This window comes from Rhamphochromis sp. 'chilingali', assembly GCF_963969265.1.
Source record: "Rhamphochromis sp. 'chilingali' genome assembly, chromosome: 8".
NCBI lineage: Eukaryota > Metazoa > Chordata > Actinopteri > Cichliformes > Cichlidae > Rhamphochromis > Rhamphochromis sp. 'chilingali'.
The window spans coordinates 17,910,042-17,935,932 of record NC_137935.1 but is presented as its reverse complement, the minus strand read 5'-3'; the positions used below and the strand labels follow the sequence as shown (position 1 = coordinate 17,935,932).

Genomic DNA, 25,891 nt, shown 5'->3' with positions numbered 1-25,891 from the left:
GGGTAAACTGGCTGGAGAGAGTTACCACTGCTTCCTGGAACATTTTCAGTAATGGAGAGTTTTACAGAACGGCTCTGAGCAGGCTGTGGAAATCTGCTAATCACCCAACAGCCTAGCTGGCAAATAAAAAACACATAAACTGCTCAAATTGCCACCTTAAGTGAATGGATAATGTTATTTCCTGTATGCGTGTGGATACACACTAAAATGAAAACCGTTCTCTGGAACTACACTATACGGTTGAATAAATCAGCACAATTCAGCACAGTTTTCAATTTTTAAAAAAAGATGTAATATCTCCCATAACACTTGTTGCTTCCTGTTATAAAGAGGATGTCACTGCCCTCCCCCCCCAAAAAAAGTCATTTCTCTGCACGTGTGTTTTTTGAGGTTTTCTCTTTCAGTTAAAAGGGTGTTTTGGGGGTTTTGTGCAAGAAATCTACAATTTTCCTACTGAACATGTAAAACCTGAGAAGGCTACAAGTCCTTTAAAAGATGTGCTTTAAAAAAAACACACACATTAAGGTCATTAAGGTGAAAACAGTGCGTGCAAAGTAAGACAAAAACAAGTGTTGATGATCACTGACAGCAGAAGATAAAAAAGATCACTGAAGCGTACGGCACAGAACTAAAATTGGCCAAATGTGTTCGTATGCCATGACATGCAAAACTTCCGATGCTGCGCCATGGAGAAGTGAAAGCAACGTTGACCATTACAACCCTAGGTCACAGTAAATGGGCGAAGCTCGTCTAATTATATATGTATAAATGTAGATGCCACTAACCTGCACTAAATCAGCCTTTTTACGCAATGGGAAAGAAACTAATTGATAAAAGTGACAAATATCAACCTCTTTGTATTCGCATACACGCTGAATAAGGGAAGACTAAACAGGGAAAACAGGGAAAGGGAAACAGGGAAAAATGCTAATCGCTGTCCTCGGACCTGTTTATTCTAGAAACTTCTGCCACTTTCATTACAATTTGATAACAATGGAGTGCGCGCAAAGAGTTTGTTGCAAGATCAGCACACACACAGGCTGAAAGTGAAAGGTGTAACAAAAACTGTTCACCTGACAGGTATGAAAACTACACATGCCACGAAGGGCTTGCACCTAAAACGGTTTCCATCTGGAGAAAACACAAACACCCACCCGCTTCTTACCTTGGTGTCAACAATGGAGCAGGCCATTTGTTTCACATAGGCCAGGTCAGCAGCCTGGGGCATGAGGACAGATTCTCTGGTCAGACCAATCTGGATGATGAAGGACACCCCTGCTGGAGTTTGGGGCATCGTGGGCATTACGGGGATCACGGGCATCACAGCCCCAGCACCACCACCATGCCCTGGAGTCAGCTCCATCACAGGAAAGCCACCCGGTGTGGGCAAAGAGTGTATGGCGATGGGGGTCCCCTGCTGGATCAAAGCTGAGCTTGATGGTAAGGTGCCACCTGGGGGGAAGAAGACCTGAGCCATCGCCGCCCCCGAGGGCATACAAGGGCTAGCATTAGCCATTCAGAGTCCGCTGGCTCTCACAAACACGCAGGTGCAGTCTGAAGTTTTCGGAAAAGCAACACTCATTCAAGCGGAGGGCTACACACGCTGAAACATGGATACACACGCACACGCACACGCACGCACGCTGAGTGGACGGCTCCGCTTTCCTCCGAGTCCCGCGTCAAACCCGCTTCCTTCCAGCAGCTCAAGGAAGAAAATCTTTATCCAGGAAGGAGCACTTCTTTTCTCCAGGCTTCGCTTATTGTTCAGGCATGGCAGGCGTGAGCGGTGTGTGCCTGTGTGTGTGTGTGTGAGAGAGAAACACTCACAAAGTAAAGAGTCTGAGAACACGACACCTCCAGCCTTCTCTCCTCCACTTCTCGCATCCAAAAGGCGCTGCTCTGCAGAGGAGAAAGTCCAAACTTGGTTGTGAAACTCTCCGCCGCGGGCAGAGAGAGAGAAAGAAAACAACAACAATGCCCAAACTTTGTTGTGCTCTTCTCCAGGCTCACTTACAAAATGGCCTCCTTTAAACAGGAAACAGTGAGAATGAAGGGGAGCTAGAGACCGCACTCCTTTTTACGAGACCTTGCCCTGTTTCAGTTTCAACCCCTGTTCGGTCTTTTTTGTGAAAAAGAAGAGAGCGAAAAGCACTGTCTGAGGGTACCTCCCTCTACCCTCCCTCCTGCCTTCGCATCTTACGCTAAACAAGGAGGAAGTGAAATGACGGACACATCTTGAAGCCAATAGGCATTCAGAAAGTCCTGACTCCCAAACCTCCCCCTCCTCCCTTTCCTCTTCTGGCTCCCTTCCTTAGTTTAGGGACATTTGTCTTGTTTGGTCCCTCCTGTAGCCGGAGACAGCATAGATACATGGCCCAGGGCGCTGCTTCACGCATAAAACCCCTCCCACCGCTTCCTCGTCCTTCCTTTAAGTTCACAAGCCACCTTCTGTCTTTCCTAAAATTGCCTTATTTTTCCTCTGTATTTTGTTTTTGGGGGGGAGACACGCCTCTCATAAACTGCAGAAAAAGGACCGCACCTATGGAAGGTTCTTTCCATGCTCCAGGTTTCATGAAAATTGAGAAGTTTCATGGACTGAGAGTGGTGACTTGGGTGGGTTTGGACAATGACACGCTGTATGCAGCAGATTAAAAGGAAAAAAAACGTTTGGTTAATGAAGTCATCAGCGTGACTGTGACTCCTCACTGGTAATCTAATCATTTAACACAGTAAGAATGCTTGTGAAATTTGTGGTTTCCTAGTTGAAGTTCTAATAAACCGCTCTGATTGGTTAAGCAAAAAAACAGTGTGTGCAGTTTATCTCAGTGCCACTGTCGCGCTTATATCTGTGAAGGCATCTCCCGATGTTCATTTCATACAAATTAAATAAGGCGAGTTAGACTTGAATGAAACAAGACAGAAAACAAAACGCTTGAATTGATTCGATTTGCCACCACAAGGGGGCAGTGTTGGATAAAATCGGATCTTACAGACCCTGTGTGATTTGGATATAAAATGTTTGATTCCCAAGCATTAGTTAAGCTGCAGGTTACATCTTAGGTTATAAATGACATGGGGACATGGGGGGAAATTGATAATCAGGTGTTTGATGATGTTAAAGGATGTTCCTTAAAAGGCAATTGCTCCCCAGTGAATTGCCACCTCCTCTCTGATGAGGGGGAACTGTGATGTTGTTTAAATCCTCTTTTTTTTCACTTTCTAAAAGGATTATTTTAAACATATGGGACAGGAAGTGTGAACTGTGAGAAGAAGTTTTAGAACCACTGAATGAAGGCATGAAACTAAACCACCATGTACCAGAACATGCTATAGCCCACAATGAGTATGCGTTAAATACATATGTGCATGTTTGCATGTTTGCATGTTAGCCAAACAATAAAGACTTACTATTTATTTTATACACACCATCCACTTCATTACATACATACACACCTGCTCAAATACTTTTAAGCAAATAACCAGCAAAATCACAAGACAACAACTCAGTACACTTAGGGTTATGGTTAACATCAAGACAAGTTCAATCTAAGCATCGGATTGGGGAAGAAAAGCGATTTAAGTGACTTTGAAGTGGCATCATTGCTGGGATTTTTCCACACAATCATCTCTATGGTTTACAGATAATGGTCCAAAGAGAAAAAGAGAAAATATCCAGAGAGTGGCAGTTCCCTATGTTAAAAAGCTTTTGCCAGAGGTCAAAGGACAATGGCCAGGCTGCTTCAAGCTGATAGGAAGGCAGTGACACAAAAAATCACTTGTAACAACCAGAAGAGCATCTCTGAATGCTAAACGCGATCATAACTTGAAGAAGATGGGCTACAGCAGCAGAGCAGCACACTGGGTATCGCTGCTGTCAGCTGACAACTGAGCCTACAACGTGCAGGGGTTCACTAAAACTGGACAAAAGAACATTCAAATAGTAGGGTCAGGATTTAGTGAGAACAATATGAAAGCTTGGGTCCATCCTGGCTTGTGTGGAGGACATTTTCTTGGCACACCTTGGGCCCCTTAGTATCAAATGATTATTCTTTTAAACACCACAGTCTAGCTGAGTATTGTTGCTAGCCACATCATGGATGTGCAGCAACTGTGTTTTGCTATCATGTCAATATGAACCAAAATATCTGAGGAATACTTCCAGCACCTTGTTGAATCTGTGTCATGATGAATTAAGGTCGTTCTGGGGTCCAACCCAGCGCTAGCGAGGTGCATCTAATGAAGTGGTGAGTGTGTATATCCTGTTGTGTGGTTATGTTGGAAAGTCCCAGCAGATCAGTGATCTGTGAAATACTTAATGTTCAAAGTCACTTAAAGCCCTTTTATTCCCCCCTTCTGCTGACACGAGGCCATCTTCACCATGTTTGTATACCTAAATGCTGTAAATTGCTGACACGTGATTGGCTGCTTAGCTATTTGTGTTACTATGCAGTTGAACATGTAATAATGAACACACTCACTCAGTGAAAATTAGTGCATTTGTAACTGCAAGATTTGACGACTAAAACCTAACTTCTTTTATACACTAGTTTCAAGAATAGTTAAGTCATTATGAGGTTACACTGTATGAACAATGTATGCAGAGTTTGACATCAAAAGACTGTCATGAAATTTACCAGACACAGAGAGTCCATGACAGATGACATCAAGCCATGTTATAGGACATGTGGAGTTTGTATACATAAGGCCTGAAAGTCAGGAAAGTCTCTGATGTAAATCTTCAGACCAATCTTTAACTTTACTGTGTGAAAGCTGGAAAATAAATTCCTAGTAATTCATCACCCTACTTCTATACCGGATCATCATAAGTAAGGATTACAGTGTAAGTGATCACACCTTCATGTATCTTCATGTATTTCCAAGTACGGCATCCTTTAGTAGAAAGAAAGACAGACAGACAAGAAAAAACTCAACTCTCAATTCACTGTACAAAATTTTCATTTTTTTGTCTTTTCTTCCTTAATGACATACAACAGGGGACCCGTAAACAAAAAGAGAAAAGTCATTTGATACAAGCTAAAATGCAGTTCAAAAATATATAATAAAACAAAATTAATAAAAAGCAGGTCTCTTATCCCTTGTAGTTGGAGGAAATTGTTTGAATACAGCTTAATATGATGTACAAAATATCACACAGTGATAAATTGCTAATAAAAAAATAAAAAACACAAAGAAATGAGAGTTCTTTACCTTGGCCTCCGACTGGTAACAGATTTTGTTTTTTTTTAATCTTCTTTTCGTCTGTTTTTCGTGTTTTTTAATCGTTTTGCTTTTTTACAAGTTTTACATTGCCATTATCAATCACAAGCAAGTTCTATGCCTAGCAAGGAAGAATGATTCACTTATGATACTACAGTATTCTTACATCTTAATAATCATATTCATAACCAAAGGAGAGAGAAAAAAATGAAAGAAAACAAAGAAATGATGGACATTTACAGCACATAATGGCAACTCTAACCATCATTTACAACCTCTGCTTCGAGTTCCTCTTGTTTTCCTCTTATTGATGAGTCACACTGATTTGTCGTCATTCTCAGACAGGGGACATAGTAGCTCAGAGCGAGAAGAAAGTGTCAGTAACGCCCGCTGTCATATAACCGTGAACGGCAACAGTTCCACGTTTGTAGTATTCGCTTCAGATCGAATACATCGTTTCTGCACCCTGTCTATCCTCTTGTAATGTAAAGCATTCACTTTTAGATATAGTGCAACAAGGGGTCAAATAGTTAATACGTGATAATAGGACGTCATGCCCAGCAGCAGTATAATAATGTAGTTGCCCCGTGTTGTTGTCTTTGACAGACTTGTGTCAAAGGAACAGCAGTGTGACATCTTGTCTAATTTCACACAACAGTCTTCCACTCTGTTTGGAGAGAAAAAAAAATCTCTCACTACATATATATATAAATGAACTATGAATGCTAGTGTCACCAGTGATTAAAAGTGTTTAGCTCCAGCCAACTTTAACTCTTTCCCCCATAAAGACAACATCTGATGACCTCCCCTGTATTCTTAATAAGAAGCTTTGCCGCCTCAGTACATATGGATGCAGGTGTGGTTTGATGACCTTTAGAATAGTTCTGGGTTTTTCCAAGGGTAGCTGAATAGGCAGAGACCACCCTCATAAACTTCTGATGCAAACTCAGTCATTTTGTTCTATAAGCAGGCCGCTCAGTCAGGAAAGCGCTTCAAGGGTTACCTCTAGTAGGCTTTCAAGGGGTAAAGAGTTAAGCTGTCATCTGACCACCAGTGTGACACACAGTGTGTAATCTTGAAGAGCTGACGCCTAACCGAGTGCAGATTTTAGAGGTTTTCTAAAGGTAATGAAAAAATAATCTGGGACGAGGTCAGCTGTGAAGAGGCAACTTAAAGCAAACAAACTGTCCTGTAGTCAACAGCACAAATGCAGGACATCAACAAACATGGGTCTCAAAATAATGATGCTTCCAGCTGAGCCAAAAGTTGACAGTTTACCTCCTAAACTGAGTCAGACGTCTTAAATCAACACTTTTTTTGTATGGCTGAATTTAAAATGGAGTATTTGTTTATTTTTTTAAACCCGTCCAGCATCCCTCTTCAGGAAGAGGACACACGCTTCACTAGATTAGTTCTGCGGCTAATGTGCTCCCTGTCTTCATCATTCAAGAAGAAGAAATCCTCACCTCATCACTCGAGTAAAGGTGATGTCAGCCTTTTGTGAAAGCCCGAATAAATAAAAACAATCACGAGACGCGAGCAGCCTGCAAAAAAAAACTGGCACCGACTTCAAAGAGACAATCTCTCATCCGAGCTCCTCCACTGTAAAATAATTACCAGCTCGATGCACTGCTCGAGCCGGAGACACTCAAAGCCGACCATATGCACATCCCTCTAATGAAAAACATAACTAGGATGGACTGTCAATTCTGAAATTTGACCACAATTAATGAAATGATCCAACAGCGAAATGTCACACGAATGATGATTTTACTGAACGTACACGTGTGGACCAGTGAGAGAGAAACACTCACAAAACATGTCCCTGATTCTGACTCAAGACTGATGAAGTCTTTCATAGCACCGTGGTTGAACTAGTGCATATACAAACATACACACACACTCACATACACTCCTCTGTACAGTAAAAAGCACCAGACCAGCCTCGCACCTCTCTAGTCTACAGACTTTAACTATGCTCAGTCATATCCATCCTAAGCTGGTTCATGCGGTGTGAGAGACTCTATACGCACTGTACATCTGTAGAAATAAGTTTGTGAGAGTTATCTAAGTGACATCTAATCTCACGCACACACACACACACATACGTAGAGGCAGAATCATGGGGACGCTATAGCAATCAGACATACAATGAAACTAGGTTGTTCAATCAACACTATTCAGCTTTCTAGTGCCTCCTCACAGCACACACGACTAACTCAAACATCCTCCAACACCACACACACATCCTCCTCACCGAGTCTTTGGAATGCAACACATTGATTCCCAATGCAGAGGTTAGGTCAGGTGTTTTCCGTCAATGCCGAGAACTGTTATTCCTTTAAGTCAAGCCTACGTATGTGTGTTAGCCACAAGCAATGTTTCAACTGTTAAAAAAAAAAATAAACAATTTAAAATCAAGTGTTTCCCCCTCGGCTCTCAGTGAAATGCAAGCATTGTGCAAGCACTTGAAGCGCACAAGCGTACACACATAGTACTTTGTGAAAAGGAAAGGAAAAAAAAGAACAGAATATTGTAGTGTAGAAAAGTGTTACTCCAAATATGATTACTTGAAAACAGAGCAGCCAGAGTTTGAAAGTTATAAAAAAGCATTACAAGATGTGATTAGTATTACAAGAAGTCACTGAGGCATTAGAGAACTGTGAGGAGTTTTCGGAGCGGAGGGGGAGGAAGTTGATGGTTGACGTCCTGTGGTGATGACCCAGCCAGTGGGGTGCAGGACTAATTGTGTGTGTGTATGTATGAGCAGGTGAAATGTATCCACTGTAGTCTTCAGTCTTTTTTGGCCCAGTTATTGATGTAGGACTCTAAAAGTAGAAAGGGAGGGAAAGAAAGCAGCTTTTCAGAACTACTCGAAACACCAATAAAAAAAGGGGACAACAGAAGCACAATTTGGTATTTAAAGGGATTTTAAAAATCCAACAATATATAAAGGGATGTTTTCTTGTTAGTAAATAACAAGAGGACATTGCCATCTGTTTTTCACTATTTATGGCTCCTCACAAAAAAACTCCTAAAAAACCCGCTCCCTGTTCGCCCCATACTGCTTCTTTCCTGGCACCCTCCATCTCACCAGAACGACGACAGTGATGTCAGACAAAGATTTTGGCAAGTGCATCTGCGCCGGCGCTGGCAATGAAGGGCTGGGAAGAGTGGAAGGCCACGTCATGAATGGCCTCATCATGCTTCTTCCTGTGGGCAGTGATCTCCTGCACGCACGTCCTGTTGTCCAGCATCCATAAGCGCACCGAGCAGTCGTGGCCTGTAAGAGGTGAGGAGTGGGAGGAAGCAAAGACAGCAGTGTTACGAGGGGCAGGGATGACTGCGGAGAACAATGTAAAGGAATCCTTTTACAACCTAGATTTAACACACGCCTCTTCTACAGTGTGATATGTTATATTTTGCGGTTACTACAGATTTTACAGGATTTCTTAAGGTACTTTTTGCTCATAAGCCATAAATAATCTCCTATTTCTTCAAAAGAACTAAACAAAAAACTCATTTAATTTCCCTGTTTAAAATTTGCTATTACTATCAATTAATTTGTGATTTAAAAAGCTACTTGTATACAGATTGCAGGTGATATTAAACAGATGTTTCTCGGTGTACAGAGGAGCATTTTAAAAATTAAGCCTAGGATACTTAGCTAAGTAAGCACACAGTAAAGCCGAGTACTCACTGCCAGAGATGAGGTAAGTGCCTTTAGGGTCTGTAGTAAGACAGGTGACCGCATCCAAGTGCGCAACCATCGAGTGGACAACTTTACCTGCACAAAAATTTTTTATTCAGATGCATGTGAGAAAACACATTTCAGTAATCATCAGTACACCTCCTGCACATACCTGTCTTGTTGTCTAGGAAGCGGATGGTGCGGTTCTCGTGTGCAGTGATGGAGATGGGCTCAGAAGGGTGACTGACGACACGGTTGATCAGTTCCCTGCCTGCAAAGGAAGACATCACATTCAGTCTAATAGAAGAATTTAATGATTTTTCACCAAATTATTATTTGTGGCAACAAAAAAAAAAAAAAAAAGTGTTGCACATTATGTTGGAGACTGTGTCCAGAACATACCATCTTTGGTCTGTGTATCTAGCATAGTGACACTCTGCTCTGTGTTGAGGTCATACAGGAGGGTCTCACCGCCATCAAATGACACCACCACCTGGTTGGGATCAGTGGCTACAAACGCCACTGAGGTGGGTGTTCCGTGCTCTAGGAAAAATAAATAAATAAATAAATGAAATACACACACACACAAAAAACCAAACAAACAATGGAACGTGATGAGGATGTGGGATCTGAATAGAAAAAGCGCCAAAGCAAACCCACAAAGTCAAGACAAATGTCTACCTCTCTCCTTATTGAAGACAGACATGCAGGGGGATGAGTTCTGAGGATCCCAGATACGAATGGTGCCATCTGCTGAACATGAGGCAAGACGATGGTGAACTGCAGAGTAAGTCAGACCCCACACGCTGTCCTCGTGGCCTGCTAGTACACTGCTTTCAATACCAGGATCTGGATAAAGAATCACATAATTTAAAAAAAAGAAAAACTAAACTTTGTGATTCTGCTATATAATTAGCAGTTAAGAATGACTCACCATAGTTATCATAGGGATCTACATTCAGGTCCGGCATCTTCCAACACCTGATGGATCCATCTAGACCTCCACTGTAGCAGGACTCTCCATCTTCACCCATCGTCAGTGAAAGAACAGCTCCACTAGAGCAAGACCAAAAGAGAAGCAGGTATAAATGACATCACCCTTTCCCCCCAAGAAAACAAAAAACAAAAACCTCGTGTTCATCCCTTTTTTTTTTTGTATTCACAGCATTTAATTTGAAAATGATTGCATTAATCATTCATTTTTAGAAAAAAAATTGCAGCATTTTTATTGTTCTCAGGCTGAACTCACCTGTGTGCTCTAAATGTATAGATGGGTTCAACGTCCAAAGCCGCATTCCTGTGGAGAGACACCGTTAAAATGAGATCTGGAGTTTATATTTGTGTGGCAGAGAATAACACGTCTTCATTTAAAAACATCGTCACCAGTAGGGTTCTTACTTTTTAGAGTGCATTGCCTTGTTGAGGTTCCAGAGTTTTAGTGTGCCATCCTCAGAGGCTGTGAGCAGCACTGCTTGGCTCGGGTGAAAGGTCAAAGCGCGGATGGCGTCAAAGTGGCTGCGTAGTGTGAATCGGGGGTTCCATGTCTTTTTAAACTCTTCTCTGTTATCCTGCAACTGACGGGACACATGTTTGAAAAGAGGGAACATTCAAATGTTTTCATTGTACGTATGTAGCTTGTATTGCATAGTTTGTATTGATCAGAACAAAATATGCAATTACATCCATGGAAAGATCATTGTCATTGGCAACAGTGAGATCAGCCAGCTCTCCCAGGTTCATGTCACCTCCGCCAACAGCATCCATGATGAAGACATCAGAGGAGAAACCCAGGGCACCACCTGGAGGTTGTAAATGGAAAAGCACAAGAGATATGATTTCATCTTGACAAATGTCAGGGATCTAGAAAAGGATGGTGAGATCACTTTGAAATATCGTGATAAGTCCTAGATAGTTGTAGAACAGTGTCATTTATTCCACTTCCCTACTCCCACACTGTGTACCACAGGAAATATTTATAGTTGCAGGAGAAACCTTGCAAGCATACCCCTACGCAAACATCTAAATTTGAGATTCAGCAACTAAGCTACAACTGCACGGGGGAAGACTAAAAACGCAATGCTCGGCAGAGAATAATTGATGTTTTTATTGGCATATTTTGTAGGGAAGTCTTACCTTCCCCGGAGCGAGCCTGTCCGGATACAGAAGGGGGCGGGGTAGGTTTAGGGGGGAAATCTGACATCATTCCTTGTAACTTGTTCCTGCGGTTTTCTGAACCCAGCAAGAGGAGAGAGACACAATACCGTCATGCGGAGAGGTCGAGGAAGGCCGGGGAGGTCAGCAGTTGGACAGATAAGAGACAAAGGCAGAAAGAAGCTAAAAGGCAAACTTCATTCTTTACGTGTAATGACAACATAAACTTGTACAATTTTATTTACAAAAGCACATCTACAGTGCAAATATGATTCTAAATATGAAATGTGAACACATAAAAAAAAAAGGCAGCATGCGTGGTAACCTCTGAAATGGCCCTGGACCACAGAAAGTACATCTAGAGACAAAGATGACAGCTACACAGCTCTGAGGAGTCACAGACCGACAGCTTGTGAAACAGGACAGAGAGACAGGTGGTTGGGAAAAGAGGTTGGTTTTATTGACAAGAAGAGATGTCAAGACACAATGAGAAGTAAAGGAAAAAAAAGGTGAGCAAGGATAGGGGCAATAAAGACAGATACATTTATGGCAGTGATCCTGGCAGTGCTTGTGCTCATGATGTTGCTAAGGCAACAGCGTACCTAACTCCCGTCCATCCCCTGAGATCCGGGCCTCTCCCGCCCCCTCCCCATCCTCCCCTGAGCCCAGGAAGTCAAACTCATTGAGGGCGTCTTCCGAGTCATCCTCGTCCTCTTCGTCTTCAGGGTCCATATCTGTGGTCATAGGTTCCGAACCCATCTGAGAACACAGCAGAAAGCAAGGTTGTTGTTTATTTATTCATTTTTTTGTGAAAACATTTCTTGGTCATTCTTTATTTAGCCTGCCGTACCTTCACGCGAGACTTTTTGTTCTTGCGCGGGCCATCGATGCAATCGGTGGCCATGCCTTGGAATTCATCTTCCTCGTCACTGTCGTCTTCGTCATCGTCCTCACAGCCATGAAGGAAGGGGATCTTATCCAGCACTGAACCCCCCACACGTTCCTTAGAGCTTTCTTTGCCCGCATTCCTACAAAGAGATGCACAGCTGAGTATCTTGACTGCATGTTTCACTCAAAGATCAACAGAAGGACTGCTTATTTATATATTTATTGTTTACATTGTTTTACTGTTTTTAAATTATTTCAAAACCCATAGTTGTAACAGCTGTGAGCTACCTGTGAATTATGGGTAGCACAGTAGCCTCTGGACAACACCATCAGAGTATTTCAACGGAAGACCGTTTGATCTGTTGTTTCCTTCTGTTGGTTTTCTCTGTTCAAAGCCTGCTCTTTTGTGCTTGTGTGTTCCCACTGCTTTGCATCTTGTGGTAAACCCTTTTGTGGTGTTTCTAGATTTGAAAACTACCTTCTCCACAGACTTGGCTGGAAATATTTCTGCAATCACCCACTTTAGTTGTTTTCAGTGGGCTATTTTATGCTGCATTCTTTCTTAAGAATGTACCAGTTTGTTAATTTGGTTAGTGCTAAAATCTCTGCTATTTGGTATGGTTTATTTTCAGCTGAATGGTGGCCTCCTTAACTCAAAGTGAAGGTTGAGAGTCCCATGAATAGCTATCAAATGCAAATTTAATACTTAGAATCAACCCCAGACCTTTTAACTCCCTATTTATCATGAATTAAAAATGAAACATGCCACATTTAGCTATAAAATTTACTTCTGAGCCTCTCTGCACACTTCAGTGACATCTATCTTAATTTTACCTCCAGTGCTCATTAAAAATCCTGACTTGCATGATGAGGAATCCCCTCACTTTTAGACCTCTTCTGTCATGTGTTATTTTGCCAGTTTCGGAGTTTAAACTGTGCTTTTGTTTCACCGTCTTCACATTTCTGCTTGTGCAGAAAGATTCCACACGAATCTTGTTCACTAAGCAGTCTCATGATACAGTGACAGTTATCTCATACAACAACCCATCGCTTAATTAATTTTTAAGACACAAATGGATTTATAATTTGGATATTGTCCACTGTTTATAAAAGGATACCATGAACTACTACCATACTGGAAAATAGTCAGACAGGTCAAATCCTGATATATGAGGTCAAATGCAGATACACTTAATGTAAGAAGTGTTTGTCGGAAGGTTAAGGGATGGCTTCATATGCAAGTCTGCCATGTTAGTGAACTAGTTTGATTATGAAGTGATGTAAAAATCGCACTTGTCTGTAAAGTTTGGCACGAGACTGCAAGTAAATGCTTTCTGTGAAAGACAAATTTTTACAAGTTGCAGCCTTTCACAAGCAGCAGTGAAAAGTTCAGTTTTTAAGGAGTAGCTTTACATCAAGTACATCTATTTAAAAAAAGGAGAAGAAGAAGAAGAAGAAGAAGAAAAGAAAAAGGCTTTTGTGCTGCAAAAAACAAATGTTTACTCTGTCATCAATGTTCACATTGGAGCTCTTCTGTGGTGTAAGATCAAAGAGGGGCGTGTGTTTCCACTGTCTCACCTTTTTATCTGTTCCTCTATTTGTCTGACCAACAAGGACTCTCCACCTGCTCGTGGCTCAGGCTCAGGACAGCTTTCACTGGGTGGGGGCCCGTTAGCTTCAGGGCTGCTCCGCCCAAGAAGGGAGCGCACGCGCTTAGAACGCATGTCCAGAATGGTGTCTGAATAACCCACTTCCTCGAGATATCTACATCCACATACACACATGGTCATATAAATGAATCATTTAAGCCTAGATCAGAATTGTAATGTCTACGATGAAGTTGTGATGGAACACATTAATATGGCACTGAGATAAAAAGGAACGGATGATGATGAAGCCTTACTTGCGTAGTAGCTGACGTCCCTCCTTCCAGGACATCTGATTGGCTGGCTCTGAATCTGACTCAGCCGGCCCATTGGGAACTACAGAAAATAGATTGTTCAATAGTGATGCAACAGCAGGGCATGAGAAGAAAAGAAGAAAAAGAGAGAAGCAGAAACTTCGAACTGCGCTCAACGCTAAACAGGAATCTAAATGTAACAGAAGCAGACAACATATTGGGTCCAAGTTACAGAGCACATAAGGACTTGGTCAAACATACGTTGATCTGCCTCTGTCTCTGGTTTCTTGTCCCCAGGACTCTGGTCATTTCCTGTCTTCAGCTTTTGGTGCTTAGCCCTGTAATGCAACAAAGGAACACTTGAGGGCAACGTTTTGAGCTTCCACAAATACATCTTTCACTAGAAGAATCATTATGCCTGGAGCATGCAAACTCCCAGGACAGACTGAAAGAGTAACAGACATAAGGAGACTAGGACAGAAAGGGGGGGCTTTCCAGGCATTCGTTTTACCTCTCTTGTTTGAGGGCGTACTCCAGCATTTTGATTCGCCTCACCAGGTCCTGTTTCATATTCTCCTGCCCTTTCCTCTCACCCTGAAGAAACGCAACCTGAGCCTGAAACACACATATACACAGCATGGTGAGGAACGCGCACACCACATCTGTCCATATAAGCATAAACAAAAGTAAGATAAATTGGGACCTGGAAAAGAATTAGTTACAAAATGCATGCACCGTCTCGGTTTGGGGTGAAAAGTAAATCATTCAACATCAACAAAACATCGCAATGAGAGACTGAACAAAAAGGTTTGATGTGACTAGCTGTGCAAAAAAAAGAAAAGAAAAAAAGACTTCTGAAAGCCAAGAGCAATAAGTAGAGGGTTGTGGAATAGGGCTCTTATTTTAACTTTCCTAACCGAGGCCTCACTGCGCATCTGCAAAGGAGGAAAAACAAGACATGGAGCAGCCAAATTCAAACACCCTCTTTCAAGACCCATCCTTTGCTGTGTTTCCTCTCTCATTTCCTGTCCATTTCCTTCCTCACTGCTGATAAAATTCTTACCTTGAGGAAAGAAATGTTCTGCCTGTTCTGACTTTTCCCCAGTGAGTTCTGAGAGATAGAAAGGTAATAAGAGACTACAGAGTGATGACACGGCTTCCAAGCACTACACCGAGACAGGGTTTCCCTTGAGTAAGCCATCATAATGCAAGAATTGACAAAAATGTGAAATATTTGCCAGACTTAATGACAAAGATTGCTAATGCAGGTTTCAACCCGGCTGTGCCTGCTCACAGTATGCAACTTTTGTGCAAAACCCATTTAACATCAGGCAACAAATATCCTGCCTGCTTTTAGAAGGAGAAAAAAAATGCCCAAGTGAGGAGAAACAATACAAACAAACAACTAACAAACTAACTAACTAAACAGTGATCCCTGTCAGAAGTAGGTTAAAAAGCCCTAACCCTGTCTCTACTCCCAGGATGGTGACTGCAAGCACAACAGGCATTTTCTCTCTCTGTGCCAAGTGGTGCTGAAGCATTAATACAGCTTGTTTTACAGCCCATTTCTCCTCTGCATGCCCCTGTCTGTGTCCACGAGTCTGCTCCCACACACATACGCAATTCTATAAAACTAGAACAATCTAAAAATGCCGTCTCACGGGGCAGACACTTGGTCTGCTCGGAAGGGTAGTCAATCTCTGAGAAAAAGCGCACATATATACCCAGACACACACACACACACAGACACACATACACACACAGTCATGTAACCAGCTAGGAGGGCTAGTGGAACACAGGATAATCTGCCAAGCAAACCTTCCTACTGCTGCTACTGCTGCTGAGTAATCCTGATTAATGCAACGTGAATTTATATGCTTATCTGAGAGTTTTGGAGAGAACTCTCAAAGCTAGTACATTAACACTGTAGACATGGGCTAATAGGGGCATGAAAAACAGAGATTTTGTGGGGTTATTCTTGGCCTAAACTAAGAGGAGCAGGTCAGTACATGTACATTATCTAAAGTCTTTTCACAAGTAGAATAACTAATGAATTAACTGAAATAACATCTAAGCCATTAACTGAGATGAAATGAAAACCAGTTTAGCTTAGCCATCCATAAGACACAGTCTCACTCATTTGCTCTATTTCTGTGGCTTGCATTCCCACACATGCATGCAGTAATTGTGCAGTTGGGTTCTGTAATAGACGATGCAGAAGATGTATTTTGCACATTACATGCAAGCAAAAACACTTGTTTTAGAGCGACATAATCAGATGTGAATGTGCATAAACTTACTAAACTACCACATAGGCAAAGCTGGGCAATGTCATGGTGTGGGCACAGCATGTACACTGTATACTGTGTACTATAAATGGCTGAGCACAGATGGAATGCAGTCCGAGCTTGGAAAAAAACCTACTTCAAATCTAAATGCTATAATTGTTTTACATCAGCAGTTCTGTGTACTATGATTTAAGTAGAGGTCAGTATTTGAGGAATTTTCAGGGAGGTTTTGTGTATGTAAACAAGTTGTTCAGACAGATTTTTTAGTGTACTGACAGCCTTGACACAAGTCCTGCTTAAAAGCTTACTAAAAGACTGTGACTAAAAGTTATGTAGATAACACCAGATGCAGAAAGGTGCTTTTTGTGAACTTAATTATAAGCCAGACTTGTACTTCAGTGAACAAAAGTGCTTAAATCAGCAGCAGCCTCCTGTAGACAGACACAGTAACAGTAAATCTCTTCTTGAATAATGACTTAACTCTTTTAATGGCGTAAATTTGATCAGTTGTGTAAAAGAATAAGGCATTAAATCAATGTGTTTACTTCACCCTCGTGGGGCAAAGACACACGTTTCTACTCTTACTCACACACAGACAAGCTACAGCTTGCCTTTGGACACGGATAACCATCACACCCCTGTGTACCAGTCTCGCCCTGTGCTCCTAGAAGGACAGGTTCATGCCTCAAAGCCTTGACACTGTCTTGTTGGCGAAGTTGGAGACAAGGCTGCATTTGTGCACACACACCCCAAGTACAATGCAAGAGCAACCTTTCTCTGATACATAAAGGTAACCAAAACACAGGTTCAAAGGGTTTATTGTTATATGGAAGTGTTTATGCAGGACTTACCAACAGCTCTTCCTTTCTACGGTTTCACTTTAAAAATAGAACAAATGCTGCTTTCTATGTCTGACTTTGTGAGTAAAATAGGGTCCTAAAACTAAAAATTTCTACACGAACAAGAAAAAAAAAGCTGTACCATGGGACTGCTACAGCAGACTGTGTAATTACACAAGGGGATGTAATAACCGCACTGTTTTTCACTTTCATTTGTCTCTGTCATTCTGCCCTTTGCCTGCTTCAAATTCTTGTTTTCACTCATGTGAGGGATCCAGGCCAGGAGCTTTAAGACAAGGCCGTCCATTCATCCACTAGTCAAGGTGCTCTTATTGCAAGACTGTCACTTAACGTCAGAACAGAAGCTGTTGAGACAATCACAACAGATGTGGAGCAGCAGATAGAAACCTATCACTGCTTTTAATATCAAAAGCAAAAGAACTATCTGCTTCCATCTGATAAACAGGTCAAAGAGTAATAAAACCACTAGGGTGTCATTTATCATAGCCCAGCTAACAATGACACTGTGGTTACTTTCTTCATAATATGTTGGTAAACTAACAAAGGCTAAAGTACAAAGGGCCTACGGGGCAAGCAAACCTGTCGCGCCATCTGATCTAGCCTTCCTGTGGGTGGGTTTTCCTTCATGAGGCCCGCTGCCGCTGACCTTTCCACAGTTTGCTGTTGCATGGAGCGCATCCACATTTAGCCTATTCTGTCAGTCCTTCTCTACTAGCTGCAGAATAGGGTCAAGGGCAGCTTTCCTCCTCCACTGGATATTCTCCATCTTTTTATCCCTTCGCACCCCGTGAGAGAATCCATGAGCAAACAAGTAGAGCAAAAAACCTTTTCTGGGACAGTGTGCTTGGAGTGTGCTAGTGACACTGTGTGTGCAGTCCAAGAGTGGTAGCTAGATAGATAGATAATGACATCCCAATTAGTGGGATTTTATGACTAAGGTTACAACATGCTTGACTGACAAACAGTATATAATTTTTTTTTTTTTAAGAGAAAGGGAATGGAAATTTTTAAATAAGGAAAATAAAGGATGAACGCTGCATGTTGAAGACTGCAAATGCAAGAGCAGTGCTGTGAAACAACACAATACACATGGACATCATATGTGTGTCACGGCTGAGTACACAGAGCTATTAATTAGAGATACGTACCCAGGGACTGCAAGACTCACACCAAACAGGACGTGATGTAATTTGGGTCACCAGTAATCTATTCTACATGTCTACTAACATCCTTAATAAAATGAAATGGCTGAAAATGAGAACACTTTAAAGAGGAACAGGTTGAGGTCATCCCTTTTCTCTGTAGAATAAATGACTATCTGAGGAATACCCTGTAGATTTAATTAGGATTCTTCTCATGCAAAAACAATGCCTAGTTAGAAACAAGACTGCTACTGTGTGTGTTTTCACAGAGCAGATTCTTAAGTAATTGAATTATAGACAGGCAAAAGCCACAGCCACCTGTCAGTGAAGACACAGCGCCACAGGTGGCTTTACACACCAACACATTAGCGGCGCACGTGTCGTGATCTTGCAGAGACATGCTAAGACACACATGAAGAGATCTCCTCTGTTGCACACAAAGTCACACAGATCTCAAATGATTGTGAGTTAATTTTGCATGTGACTCAGTAAAGCCTTTGAAATTAAAGTGTGGAAAATACCATGTGCAGACAACATGTGAGCAAACTACACTATGGAAACATTTACAGCATGTTAACTGTGCAGGTTATGACCAGGGGGCACACTAACTGGCTCAGTGAGAGGAGAGCATGTTGGCAACAAAAGCCAGAGGCCTTTGGCCCGTGGGTGTTAAACTGTAAGCTAGGTCAGTTTTTCAGCGTGGCACTCCAGTTATCTTCTCTTTCTCTCAGCACAAGCGTGGTGCTAATTGTACCCGTGAAGCCAGACCATGTGCAGCCAATGTGCACATACAAAGTTCCATAACAAGCACTTAATGGCATGTCGGACACAGCAATTGGCTGTTTCTGCTTTCTATTCCCTGCTCTTCCCTCGTTTTTATAAAAGCAGTGCCCATTTGTTATTGTTCATTCATATTTTATCAAGCCACTATTTATAACTATGTATGTTTGAGTTAGGGGCAATGTGAGAAGCACAGTGACAGAGGAGTGGGAAATGATATGGTTTTTTTTTTTTTTTGGGGGGGGGGGGTTCTGTGGTTCTGTCGAACTCATGAACTCCAGAGTTCATTCTTATTACAAAAAAGAACTGTAGTTACTTGAGGGATAACCACAAAAAATGAACTGTCCAAATGCAGAGGTAAAATATGTTTGTATGTTTTCCTAACCTTTCTTAATCATGGAAAAATCTGTCCAGTAATGCTCTCTGCCTTTTAATTTTATGCATACAGCTGAGGTGAATAGTACAACGTCTGTCTTTTGCTGCTGGCATCTGAATAACTGTGACAGGTATTGCTCATGGGGTTTCCTATGGCACCGAGTCACAAGCTCACATTCGTTTTCTTGGAGGGCGGGTATTTTACAGCTTTAAACCATTTACCTTTAAGAATGAAAGTCAACTTCTCTAGCCTATAGGCAGATGCATTGTTTTTAAGGTCAATCTACACTAATCACACACTATTCATAGTAAAGATAATATATACAAACACAAGTACAAGCACAAGTTTGGCTGCAGATAGACTACTACAAATTTTCATCCTAACACTTGTTATTCATCAATACTCATGTATTAATCATTGCTAATGAAAATACAACTTTAGTCCATACATAGACACAGATACACCACACAACTGACTGACTGACTGTGTGTGTGTGTGTGTGTGTGTGTGTGTGTGTGTGTGTGTGTGTGTGTGTGTGTGTGTGTGTGTGTGTGTGTAACTGGTCCTAGCTCAAAATGCTGATTTGTGTGTGTGCCATGGGTATGGAGGCATTGGTACTACAGATCACAAAGCATTATCCCTTCATGAACTTCATCTCTGTGTTGTGCGCCTAAGTTCAAAGGTCAAACTGATCAATTGTGCAAATTATTTTATAAATACATATCACAGCCATCAAATTACTGTTTTTAGGGAGACTTGTCTTAAGTAAGGGCAGTTTAGGAATGCTTACACATTTATTATTTTGAATGCAGCAACTGCTAAGGGAAATCAAAGCTGGTTAACACTGTTATCATTTTTTAACCACAACAACAGACTCACAGATCACTTGAGTTGTCTGTGTGGGGTACAAAAGAATCAGATAAGGGTCTCCTTACAAACTAACGTGTATTTGCACATCCTAGTAAAATGCCAGAAATCTTAAAATAACGTGTGACCCAAGCGTGAGTTCCATGTGTACCTGCACGAAATAATATGGAAAGACAAGGTAGCCACACCTAAACTGTTTGCCTACCTCTTTATTTGCACCACAGCCTGCTTGCTATTCCGGGCAGACATAAAAGTCTATTATCTAATCTTGTGGTGTGTATCTGTATTGACTGTATCGACTTAGAAGCCCAGAAGGCTTCTAAGGCATATATATATATATATATATATATATATATATATATATATATATATATATATATATATATATATATATATATATTATTGTTATTATTATTATTATTATTGACACAAAAAATATTTTATGTTTAAAAGAGTGCTGGTGGCTGTTTCTTCTTCCAACTGGAGGTCAAACAGCTCCCACATTGTCATCTACTGTATAGTAATAACGCATCCTGGTCAACTGTAATGCTAGCCCTATTAGCATTTTGTCATCCTCTAACTGACCGATAGCAGGGCATGTGTACATCCGCGAAGCAACACCGGAGGAGCTCCGGTGACATCCTTCCAGGCCTTTCCTTGGCGTTACAGCTACACAAACGCGGGGTTAGTGATGAATACGTTTACCCTGAGTTCGTCTCTCTCAGCCTCCCAGCGGTATTTCTCGGCCTGGAAGCGTCCCCACTCGTACTGGATGAAGTGCAGGATCCCAGGAAGCGTCATCCCCGACTCCCCGTCCTGCGGCTCCCGTGACTGCTGCAACGGTCCGGGGACGGCCCCGGCGGCTGCTGCTGCGGCCGCTGCCATTGCCCCGGTCCCACCAGCTGATGTCGCCTGGCCCGGTCCTGCTTTAGGCCCGTTTGGGTTGCGCCCCGTTCCACTGCTGCCGTCGCCGCCTCCGGAGTTCGGGTTAGATCCTCCGCCGGTTCTGTCCGCCTCCATTTTAACTGTTCAACCTTTCGCCAGGATAATGAGATGGGAACGGGCAGAATGGACGAATATAAATATAAAAAAAGTACCCCGTGCCCTTTTCCAAACCCAGCTCCACTTCACTATAAGCTACCCTCCTTTCTTCCTTTCTCACACGCACAGAGAAAAATTACTATTCTGTTGGTAAAATAATACACTTCCGCTTCCAAGCCTTCAGCGCAAAACACAATCTAACCGCAGTGTAACATCGTGGCCCCATTGATTTCGTAACAAATCCCTTTTCACAAAACGGCTTACGTGCAGTCTTAAAACTAACATCAAAATAAAGTAACACCAGGCAGCGTTTATTAAATGTAATGCACCTGAAAATAAACGTTAACCTTTTTTTTTTTTTGCTGCTCTTATTTTGTATATCCCGGATCCCAGATCAGTTTCCTCCTCGTGAAATGCCCAGTGCGGGTGACAAATAAAGGGCCATGTTTTCTATAATAGACAATAAACATGTCGCTAGGGGAATGAATTTCCTGCCATTTTGTGAGCAGGAATGGTTTCGGGAACGAAAAAGTTAGCTGCAGTGATCAACAATGCTATTTCCGGTCGAGATTTTATCTTTGATTTTGATTTTTGATTTTTGGAAAATAAATTGTGAAACGAAGACAGCCATAGCCAAGAACAGCAATACAAAAGCCTTTGGGACACATTTGTAATATATAACATGTTAACGTGAATTATAGTTTTTCCCCATATCATCTTTATATTTATGTTTATATTTTTTTGTATTGCTTATATCCTTATAACCTCTGCAATAACATTTGCAGTTATATCTCATATTTTATATTATAGCAATATGCTTTTCTATTCTTTTAAAACGTAAGAGATTAGGTATAGACGCCAGGTAACTGGGATAACTCTGAAGCGGTTATTGCGTAAAATATGTGCCTTTCATTAAATAGATTCATAGATTGGTCCAGATTTGGACACCCCCTACAATAGCTTTATTCTGAAGGATTTCAACCGGAAGTTGTCCTGTTGCTGCGGGCAACAATGTGATAGCTTAATGCTAAAGTCGTGCAGCTGGGTTTCTTGTTTGGGATTGTGTTAAGCCTTGCGCTTTTGATATATTCTTTTGATCATTAGGTGTGAGTTTCTTCCAAAAAATATTGGAGACTATTTCTTCCACAGCCGTACAAATATGAGCTAAACTCAAGTTAATATCTGTGTTTGCTGCTGCCGATTCAACCTCGGTAGCTACTACGCTACCAGCTCAAAAAGATCATCATGAAATCCACATATAGCGAGCATAACGGGCATAATTGGCTTAACGTTGGTAAAGCCTCTTTTAACTTCTGAATGATATTATGGCCCTACAAACGATTGTCTTATATGAAATAAAACCGATACATTCAGATGAAGGTGAGTTGCTACTATCCTATTTTCATTAATTTCTAATGCAACTAGAACCTGTCATGGAACAATCATGTCCTAGTTCCACAAGAATGTGATTATGGCTTGGGTCATTCACTGACTACTTTGTTTAAATTAAATATCCTGTGTGCAAATTGTGATGTTCATATGCAGATCAATACATTATACTTATACGTAAGCCTGTGGTATTGGAACCAAAACACAACATTTTTCTGTCATTTACAGGTTGTATGCGACTCTCTGTTACACTGATGGGGGTCCGAGACCAGCCACTGGATTTCTTGATTCAAACTTAAGTTATTCTCCTGAAATAAACTGCAAAGGAAATATTAGTTGCCATGCGGATCAGTTTCTGTCAGGGCTTGTTAACTATTGCCATCATCCTCAACCTCCTCATTCTCTATTATGTGTCCCGAGCCCAGCAGCAAATGATGGAGAAGAGGAAAGAACTTGGCAGGGGCACAAGAAGGGCTGCCCTACCAGCCTCTGGTCTCGGAGGGTTACTTGCAGGAGCTGGAGGTGAGCCTGGAGTGGTTGGAGTGGAGGGACACAGTCGAGGCCCACGTGTAACTGTTCTACTTCGGGAATTTGAACATTTTGAAAACTATGTTGGGGATGTGGCTAATTCCTTCCTTCACCAGAGGCCAGAGCTTCCATTCCTGGCTGTAGCTGACACATCACCGTACCCTCCACTGGTGCTTCCGGAGGGTGCTCGGCTTCTTATCCTCTCCCCCAGCCCAGACCAACCACCACAAGCTCACAGGCCTGAGTTTCATGTGCAAACAGAGTTTGTGCTGCTAGTGCCTGATGGAGTGGAGCTGGAGCAACCAAGGGCTATTGAGAGGTTAATTAGAGAGTTGGAAGGAGAGGGTGGAGGGCCTGTGAGGTTAGTAGCTGCACCCGTATTGGCTCGATCTGCTGTGCAGTGTCTCCACTTGCGGGTGAACCTCAGAGAGTGGACAGCTATCTATTCAACAGCTGCATCAGGGAGCAGTGGGAGTGTATGTACAGCTTTACAGGGAGATGCAGTCGTACTCATTCGGACTGAGGATCTTTTTAACCTCTCTGTCCCTCTTGGAAGGCCTCTCTTCTCTTCACTCTTCATCCAGACTTCTTTGAGAGGCTGGAAGGTCAAACTCCTGGAAGGCCCCTGTTTCTCTGCAAACCATCGGCCTCTCTTCAGCTCTGCTCACAACCAGTGGAAGGCTGACACTCGACTAAAGGAGGCCACGGGGAAGCTAATGAGGAGCTTCGGTCTGAAGCGTCTTCTGCTGCCTGATGGGAGGGAACAGTGGTACGGCTGCAGCAAAGAGACACCACGCTGCTTTGGCACTGTGCAGGATGACACTCCAGACTATCTTTATCTGGACCGCTGGACACCTCCCTGCTGTCTGCGAGCACTCAGGGAAACCACCAAGTATGTCGTCAATATCTTGGAGCGCTCAGGTGTGCGCTACTGGCTAGAGGGAGGTACTCTGTTGGGCGCCGTACGCCATCAAGATATCATCCCATGGGACTATGATGTAGACCTTGGTATCTATCTGGAGGATGTACCCAACTGCGATCATTTAAAGAACCTGGACTCGGGCTCTCTGGTGGATGCTAATGGCTATGTGTGGGAGCGTGCGGTGGAAGGAGACTTTTACAGGGTCCAGTACAGTGAGGCTAACCACCTGCACGTTGACCTGTGGCCGTTCTATCCACGTAATGGCGTCATGACCAAAGATACGTGGACTGAACATAAACAAGATGTCGAGTTCCCAGAACACTTCCTGCAGCCACTGGTACCCATGCCTTTTGCTGGCATCACTGCCTATGGCCCTAACAACAACAGAGCCTTTTTGGAACTTAAATTTGGAGAGGGGGCGATTGAGAACCCCCAGTATCCCAACCCTGCAAAAAAGAGACTGGACAGAAGCAAATTATGAGTCATACCGGAGGGCTACAGACCCATTTAGGTTTACATACATACAAAGAAAATCTTGCCTCAAATAATTGTCTGTGAAAGATAATGGAAAGTAAAGCCTTTTACACACGTGCACTGCAGCCCTGAATGCTTTGAGACATTACCAAACTGAGATTCACGTGAGAGCACAAATGTCCGACATTCTTATCTGACCGTAAATGGTCGAGTACCTCTTGTCTGTGTGACATCCACATCTAATCATCTCAACATTTTCTGGAGGTCATGTGTGAAAAAAGAGATTTAATATGGTGCCAAAACGACTGCATTTACTGTTACCTTCACCACATGTGTATCAGAAGACTGTGTATTGCATGCTTAGATTGTTCTTCCTGTGGTTCGGATGTAAAGTCTAATGTTGAACACACGTTATTTATTTGCCTGAGCAGTAGCGTTTTGTTTGAAAGGCACACTTGAAAAGTTTAAATCCATACACTAGTGTACTGACATAAGGCTGTGGTGTGTATGTGTTGTACAGAAACATTGAACTACTACTGCTGTAATAAAAAAAAATTTAAAAAAAAGGTAGATAATTGAAAAAAAAACGATTTTTTAAAAACTAAAATGTATTTTATCTTAAGCAGGATTTAAGGTATTATACAGACGTATGTGTGTTAAATAAGTGGCTTTAGCCTAACAGGTATTTTATGATTTTTGAACTCTGTTGCCTTGTTTTGCACGTCTCAGTTTATGAGTGAATGTTAGTTTGTGGTAGAGCCAGCTGGTAACTGCAGCTGAGCAGACTTCCATCTAATGAAATGAGAAGCACACCTGTGTTATTCATGCTGTTATGGACGATTGCTCTACCATGCCTTAGAATTCAAGTAAATAATTACATATTTATAAATATTATGAAAAGGAAATTCAGTATTCTACTCAGTTCCCCTGGTTGCCACATGATTCCTGTAGTTTTTCCTGTATCTAATGTACTAGGGTGTCAAATGATTTCATGTACTTCTACAATAAAAGAATAAGTTTCATGTATTTTGTAAATAGCTGTTACCACTAGATGGCGCAACACAACTAATTAACGCCAAGTGCTGTTGTTGTGACGACCAAAGGGGTGGAGTGTAGGCAGGAATACAACTCTACAGGAACACGGCTCACATGTTCATCACAAACCCAACGTGTCATGCAAACTAGCATTACAATCAAGCCTCTCCCATGTTGTTGCTCTACATATTGTGTCCCTAGAGGTGTGTTTATATTGTTTTTTTGCTTCTAGTATTCATATATGGCCTGGTTAATGTGCCCAGGCTTATGTATCAGTGGGAGGCTGCATTGCTTTACAGTCTCTAAACATAAAGACAAAGTATTTTGTGTCTTTTCTGATTT

At 42.0% G+C, this 25,891-nt stretch overlaps 3 protein-coding genes across 4 annotated transcripts in view; 1 reads left to right on the top strand and 2 right to left on the bottom strand.

The window, feature by feature from the left end:
- The window catches only part of prkd2 (protein kinase D2), a 34,965-nt gene extending 32,725 nt beyond the window's left edge, over positions 1 to 2,240 (bottom strand). Inside the window, exon 1 of one of the 2 annotated variants that reach the window (XM_080889997.1) lies at positions 1,166 to 2,240. In XM_080889997.1, the coding sequence (XP_080746123.1) occupies positions 1,166 to 1,516 (351 nt within the window). In that variant the 5' untranslated portion in view covers positions 1,517 to 2,240. The remainder of the gene's footprint in view (positions 1 to 1,165) is intronic. The other variant, XM_080889998.1, reaches the window with a different exon arrangement.
- A 2,698-nt stretch (positions 2,241 to 4,938) lies between these two features.
- strn4 (striatin, calmodulin binding protein 4) lies at positions 4,939 to 21,368 on the bottom strand. The gene is made up of 18 exons (XM_080889999.1): positions 20,866 to 21,368; positions 14,359 to 14,462; positions 14,109 to 14,185; positions 13,851 to 13,929; positions 13,526 to 13,711; positions 11,910 to 12,087; positions 11,662 to 11,818; positions 11,042 to 11,137; positions 10,589 to 10,707; positions 10,307 to 10,482; positions 10,158 to 10,205; positions 9,843 to 9,964; positions 9,590 to 9,757; positions 9,311 to 9,451; positions 9,081 to 9,179; positions 8,918 to 9,004; positions 8,312 to 8,500; positions 4,939 to 8,045 (listed from the first exon to the last, which is right to left on the bottom strand). The coding sequence occupies exons 1-17, from the start codon at positions 21,178 to 21,180 to the stop codon at positions 8,331 to 8,333; spliced, it is 2,322 nt and encodes a 773-aa protein (XP_080746125.1). The 5' UTR covers positions 21,181 to 21,368; the 3' UTR covers positions 4,939 to 8,045; positions 8,312 to 8,330.
- An 818-nt stretch (positions 21,369 to 22,186) lies between these two features.
- fkrp (fukutin related protein) lies at positions 22,187 to 25,536 on the top strand. Its single transcript, XM_080890001.1, has 2 exons — positions 22,187 to 22,581; positions 22,819 to 25,536. Exon 2 carries the CDS (start codon positions 22,932 to 22,934, stop codon positions 24,519 to 24,521), a length of 1,590 nt encoding a protein of 529 aa, XP_080746127.1. The 5' UTR covers positions 22,187 to 22,581; positions 22,819 to 22,931; the 3' UTR covers positions 24,522 to 25,536.
- The last annotated feature ends 355 nt before the right edge of the window (positions 25,537 to 25,891 follow it).